The sequence below is a fragment of the Cajanus cajan genome, chromosome 9 (genome assembly GCF_000230855.2).
Source record: "Cajanus cajan strain Asha chromosome 9, NIPB_CcT2T_4, whole genome shotgun sequence".
NCBI classification, from domain to species: Eukaryota; Viridiplantae; Streptophyta; class Magnoliopsida; order Fabales; family Fabaceae; genus Cajanus; species Cajanus cajan.
Window position 1 is genome coordinate 22,691,121 of NC_138525.1, and position 6,957 is coordinate 22,698,077.

Below are 6,957 nucleotides of genomic sequence, written 5' to 3' on the forward strand. Positions count from 1 at the left end.
GTATTACCTAATTTGGTAAGTGTCAGAATAGGCCCACCACACTCAGGCCCATGTCAGGTGTTATAAATAGGTCGCTTGTAGCGAGGTATGTCACTGTTCATTTTAATTACCCTAGAAAATAGTGCTTGCCCTAACTTGAGCGTCGGAGTGCCTTTTGCAGGTACCTCCCCCTTCTCCGAAGAGTGCATTAGAAGATCTCGTTCGGCCCTTCCCAACAGAAGATTGAGTGTGCCCTCTAACAGGTACAGGAAGCATACCTGAATTCATGATGATAAGAGAGTTGTACGGTTTGGCCTTCTAGATTAACACGTATTCTCTTGAGAGAATCCTTTAATTATCTCTCTGTCTCTCTCTGATAATGGGATGTCAAAAAAGTAAAGAATGTAGTATGATCTGGGGACCTAACCTATTTATAGACCGTCATAAGGTCTTTTGGTATTTCTATTTTAACCTATCACAAAATAGAATTACTCTTTAGTTACCACACATTAAAGGTCTCATAACCTTTCAAATACATAATTGTCAAAATAATTTATACGTCATTAGATCATATTAATTTGACATTATGTATCTTTAATATATAATTATTCACATATAAGATCAACATTGGATTAAAGATCCAACATTTTTCTATTTAAATTTTAGCTTATAGTGAGATTGGTGACAAGTTTGATTGGTCTCATAAAGGAAATCAAGTTTCTGCTTGGAGGGTTTTATGAAAGTTTTTGATGTTCCATTGTTTCTTTTGTTTGCTATCTAGCAACAAATTTTCAACTTCTATTAACTTATTATCATTGACTAGTATTTAAATATGTATCATAAAATAAACATTTATTTTATATAATTAAAATTTATAATAAATAAATTTTTTGAACATATAATTTATATTTATGTTTTTAAATAAATATTTTGTTTAAAGATAAGATTGAATACTCCCTTTATATAAATTCATAAAAGTAACCAACAATTATTAATATTTTGTTTAAAGAATATTTAATTCAAGTTAGAAATTAATATGAAAAAATTGAAATATGTAACTACTTAAATAATTTATAATCAGCAACATATTTTTCGTTGTTGTCACAGAAATAATATCTTAATGTATAAATACAACTAATTAACCTGTTAACGATTTGTAATGTCATGCAACAACGAATCATGCCATCAAATTTATGAACATCTTATATATAGTACACTTTAAAATTAAATTAATTAAACTTGTGCACTTACCTATTTTAGTGATTTATTGGTTTTTTTTAATAACAGTTTCAAATCAAGATCATAAATTTTCTCCTAATAATTGTGTCAATCAATACGAAGACTACGTGTCAAGCATCAATAGTTTTTATTTTTCTGAAATGAACATCCAAAACTCAGATAATTCAAAGTCAATAATCATAACATTAAAATAATGGTTCGTAGCTGAGCTGTTATTATTTAACTGGTCAGAGTTAAAAGAAAAAAAAAAATACAAACACCCATGTCTTGGCTTTTGTTGTTTAATGATGTTTTGTTCCTTTTCTTCCAATCCATGGGTTTCAGGTGTCAAAGTGTGTGGAATTAAGATAGAGAAAAAAAAAAAGAGTGTGTGTGTGTGTGAGATAGGGAGAAGGGAAGGAACCAACCAACCAGACCCTACACCGTTGACAAAATTAGGTAGTGACTCACTCTTCTTCTAATTCTTTTATTTTCTTTGCACTTCTTATGCTTTCTTTTGTTCATTGATTTTGTTGTAATAAATAATAATAATATTAATAATTGTTAATATTATAATTGTTTACTAGAGAGCGCGCGCGCCTGTGATGCGTTGCGTTGCCTCAGATCCAGGCAACTCATGGTGGTGTGTGGAAAAGGGTGTCATCTTTTTAGGGTTTCCTTGTGATTCTTGAGACTTTACCTTTTGTGGGTTTCTTTCTCATGATCTATTTCTTCTTTCTTGTGTTTAGAGATAAGGGGTGCTTTTGTTTTTGAAATTTGTTTCCTTTTAACTGGTGGGGTTTAGTATTTGTGAGTGCAATATGTTTTTGTGCAGATAAAGTTTGGTGTTTTGTTTTAATGTTTTTCAGGATGTTTCTCTCTCACTAGAGTTGACAGAGGTTGATGAAGTTGGTAATGCTTGAGAAGGGTGTAGCAATTGGCATAGCTTTTTATGATTGAAAAAAAATTCCATAAATGGAAGTTGGGATCCTTTGATGTTGACCAGATCTGAGTACCCCATTTCATTTTCACCACCTTTTAGCTAGTTCATGCCTTGCATCGCCTGAATTTGCCTCTTTTGTCTTATAGGGCTCATTAGGAATGGAAAATGCCACCCTTTCACATTCTAAGATCCTATTCAATCACAAAAGCAGGTGGCCAATTAGTTGAAGTATGACAGGTTTTGTGATATCAGAGCGGTGGGAGGGTAACTTTTTGTCCTACCTAGATAGGGATTTCAATGGAGGAGATGTCCTTTGTGGTTGCAGTGCCATTAAGAGTAGGTAATTGTAATTCAGTCTGTGATAAACCAACCATAGCTACCCACATGGATGTATCCAGATTTAAGCTGATGGCGGATACAGGCCTTTTATCTAATTCTGCAACTAAGGTTTTCACCGAGACGGTTGCGGGTTCTGAGGATTGTCATGATAGTGGCAATTTGGAGGATGAAGTTGGTATTACTGAAGCATGTGATAGGGTAGTTGAGAGTCCTTTGTTGGATATGATATCCCAAAATAGAAGTGCTTTGGTTGCTGGTGATGAAGAGTTAACCATGGAAATTGAGGAGGATTCGTTGTCATTGGAAGGCGACCATGTTGTTGATAGCTCGTGTTCTCTTTCTGCAGTTAGTGAGAACAGTAGTGTGTGTGGAGAGGAGTCCTTTTGTTTTGATGCTACTTCAGATGTTGGGACACCGTGTTCTGCATACGTAGAGAAGAGCATCTGTGCTGCCAATATTGTTCCTGAGGTTGTTGACTTGGGGGAGTCAAATGTTGCGACAGATATTATGACTGAACCTCTTTCTGTGGCAGTGAGGCTTGAAGAAGAGACTGGTGTTAGATCTGGCCCAAAGCCTTCTGCAGTTGTTCTTCATCAGTTGCCTCAGGAAAAGGTGGTGAGTGGAACGGTTGGTAGAAGTGTTTTCGAATTGGATTATACCCCACTTTATGGATTCATATCTCTGTGTGGAAGAAGACCAGAGATGGAAGATGCAGTTGCAACTGTACCTCGATTTATGAAAATTCCTATTCAAATGCTAATTGGTAATCGGGTACTTGATGGAATGAACAAGTGTTTTAATCAGCAGATGACTCATTTCTTTGGAGTCTATGATGGCCATGGTGGCTCTCAGGTAAATTTTAGTTTTGTTCTTTATTATCATGATTCTTGTGTCCAATGATTTTAGCTTTATCTGTGGTATACCCTTCACACAGAGCTTGCTTTCCTCATTCAGGTTGCAAAGTATTGTCGTGAACATATCCATTTGGCCTTGACTGAGGAAATAGAATTTGTCAAGGAAGGTCTAATCAATGGGATTACTAAGGATGATTGCCAAGATCAGTGGAAAAAAACTTTCACCAATTGTTTCTTAAAGGTCGATGCTGAAGTTGGAGGAAAAGTTAATAATGAACCTGTTGCCCCAGAAACTGTTGGCTCCACTGCTGTTGTTGCTGTTATTTGTGCATCTCATATCATAGTTGCAAATTGTGGTGATTCAAGAGCGGTTCTATGTCGTGGAAAAGAACCTATGGCTTTATCAGTGGACCATAAAGTAAGTTGCTCCGATTACAAATTTATAGCTATAGACCTCCTTTAAAATTTTAAATTTTTAACAGGTGATTTGTGGTTGTGATATGTTAGCCTAACCGAGATGATGAATATGCAAGAATTGAGGCAGCTGGAGGGAAGGTGATTCAATGGAATGGTCATCGTGTATTTGGTGTTCTTGCAATGTCAAGGTCTATTGGTATGTACTTGAATCATAAATTTTACTTTATTTGTGGTGTCTCTCTTGTGGACTAGTTTGAGTTTCATGAAAATCTTCTAATGAGAGTGGCTGATTACAAGGGTTTCCTTCTATCAATCTGTTTGTTATTATTATATCTTACTTTACAAATGAAAAAAGCAGATGCTAATTGCATCACCTTTGTATGCACCCTGATCTCTAATGGATTTGATTTACTTGAAATATATAAATATCTAGCCTAACAGCAATACTGAAAGGTGAGCACTCCTTCCGTTCATTTTTTGACTTGGCTATTTTTGAAACTTGGGGGTGAGGAGATAATTACATATACAAAAATATACGAGGTAGGAAGTGTACTTAGGTTTTTTGTATTATAGTAAGACTATAAGTTTAACTTCTAAATTATTTAAGAATTTGTTTGGATCTGGGGTGGTGAAAGAGAATAATTCCCCTATTTGGGAATTTAAAATTTAAGAATTTATGGAGTGGAACTGAATGAGAGGGGAATCATTCCCTTTGAAAATAACATTTTGTACCCCTCTGAATTAGAATATTGAGAGGGAATATCTCTACTTTTATTTTAAAAATTTCTTCTACAATTTTACCTTGCATATTGGGTTAACTCAGAGCAGTTTAACTTTCCCTTTATTTTCCCTTTATTTTCCCTTATTAATCGTCCAAGCACAGGGAAATTTTTTTTTCCCATTTCATCAATCATCATTTCCTCTCTAGAATTTCTGAACATTGCCTTTTGCTGTGTCAGTCTGCAATAATTATTCAAAATGTACCCTGTTGAACAAAACTACAAATCATGGAGCTGTAAGCTCCTCTACACTTTATTTTTGGTTTTGAAAATACCATTTTTTTAAGGTTTGCTGAGTTAAGCCCAAAGATGATTGCAGGAGGCAAGTAAAATCGATAATTTGCATTTAGATGTCCAGAGTCCAGACCTAATTTCTTGTATATTATTAGTATAGTTGCCATAACAAAAGGATTTTGTGTCCGGTAAGAGATTATGATTGTTTTTGCTTTTTCAGATAATACAATGCTATAAAATGTACTAGTACAGTCCTAATTCATGCCGCTTCTTTCCTGGTTAAATTGGGACTTCCGCATAAATAAAACACTTGCTCTTTGTTTCTAATTTCTAATAAAGAAAATATCTGGTTGGCTACAGTTGCTATCTTATATTTCCAATTGTTTATTAAAAAGCTCGAGTATTTCTGGTTAGAAATTTTGTGCTAGATGTGTTGAGGGCCTTGTGGAAATTGGATTTCTTCGTCATTGTCATTCTCTTTTTGCCTTTGGTTTTGGCACATCTTGCTTGTAATAGTCTATACTACACAAAAGCTCTTATGAGGACAAGTACTTAAATTTAGTTTACGTTTGAATGGACTATGCACAAAATTAACATCATTTCTGTTTGTTCTTGAGTTGATTTTTTTTTCATGCAAAGGATGATGGCCATCTAGCTTGTCTTTGCAACTGGGAATCCTGCAATTATTATGCAGCTGTATATTCAGCCAAAACCATATCTGCTTATCCTTGCTATGACTTTCAGGTGATAGATATCTGAAGCCGTGGATCATTCCGGAACCGGAGGTTACATTTCTTCCCCGTACAAAAGACGATGAGTGTCTTATTCTGGCCAGTGATGGTCTCTGGGACGTTATGACGAACGAAGAGGTGTGTGATCTTGCTAGGAGACGAATACTTCTTTGGTACAAGAAAAATGGCTTGGAACAACCCTCATCAGAAAGGGGAGATGGAACTGACCCTGCTGCACAAGCAGCAGCAGAGTTTCTATCAAACCGCGCCCTCCAGAAAGGAAGCAAGGATAACATCACTGTGATTGTGGTTGATTTGAAACCCCAAAGAAAATATAAGAGCAAAACATGATGATGATGATGATCACAATGATAGCAAGCTTAATATAATCCAATATAATTTTGCCCTCAAATTTTTCACCAGGGCATTTCCCTTAGCTCAGCAAGATTAGCACTATGTACTATAATACATATTCACCTTCCCTAGAAAACTCTCAGCTAATTAAGGGTCTCCTTGTTTACTATGCTGCATTGTATTCATTATTATTATGCCTCCGAGTGCAAATTAGGCTCAGTGAGGCATTTACTTGATATTATTTTAGCCTGTGTGTTGATAAAGAAGCAGTAGCTAATTGGCAAGAGTGACTTTCAATGTGTGATCCACTGTCACAGGTTTTACTGTTACCTGATTCCTCCCCTCAATTATGCAGCAAATCAAGAAATTTGTGTCGGTGGTGGATTCATATCAATGGCCATGATCCAAGTCCAGTGATGATGGTGGGGGACAAGGGTGCCTAAGAAGAATCACTGTTCCTTTATTCTTTTTGGGGACTATGAATTGAATGGTGTACCTGTGCATAATGTTGTCAGCATGTTGTTACACGTAATTCTGAAAGTAACTAGTTGTAAATAGGCATTTGGCTTATCAATTAATTGGTGCACTCTGATATGCATTCTTCTTTTAATGAACGTTTATTTTTCGTTTACCAAGTTTTGGTGAAGTAGTTTTCCTTGATTAGGGTGTGCTTAGATAAAAGTTAGAAATGTTTTAAAAAGTTTTTCTATTGAAAATAATTTTTTCGAATTTTTTTTATAAAATATTTTTAAATTCGTATCCAAATAGACCGTTAGGTGTATAAATGTTTACTGAGGTTGTGAAACTAATTTTCTCATTTGAGGTAAATCTAAGGTGGATATTATTTTGTTTGATTTACATTGAACCACAAGGATTAACCATCTAATTTCATTGTAATGTTTTTTTTTTAATTAAATGATTTTTCCTTTAAAGAAAAGCAATGGTTTTATTAATAAATTTGTTCATAAATTTTTGTAAAAGGTTAGACAAAAGATTATTCATGAATAACTTTTACATGACACTTCAATAATTGTTCAGGTGATAAATCAACAAATATTTCATTCCTTGTAAAGGAATGTTGACTATCGAAGTAATGTTAAAAATGTTGT

General features: G+C 34.7%; 1 protein-coding gene across 7 annotated transcripts; it reads left to right on the top strand.

Annotated features, from left to right (window-relative positions):
• Positions 1-1,499: 1,499 nt before the first annotated feature.
• LOC109816010 (protein phosphatase 2C 50) lies at positions 1,500-6,479 on the top strand. Of its 7 annotated transcripts, XM_083063494.1 has the most exons (6): positions 1,500-1,656; positions 1,785-1,902; positions 2,067-3,331; positions 3,434-3,751; positions 3,841-3,946; positions 5,508-6,479. In XM_083063494.1, exons 3-6 carry the CDS (start codon positions 2,438-2,440, stop codon positions 5,843-5,845), a joined length of 1,656 nt encoding a protein of 551 aa, XP_082919620.1. In that variant the 5' UTR covers positions 1,500-1,656; positions 1,785-1,902; positions 2,067-2,437; the 3' UTR covers positions 5,846-6,479. The 7 variants fall into 7 exon arrangements, with proteins under 7 accessions (XP_082919620.1, XP_020236444.2, XP_020236445.2 ...); XM_020380855.3 differs by having other exon boundaries at positions 1,785-3,331; XM_020380856.3 differs by lacking the exon at positions 1,785-1,902 and having other exon boundaries at positions 1,501-1,656.
• Positions 6,480-6,957: the final 478 nt, after the last annotated feature.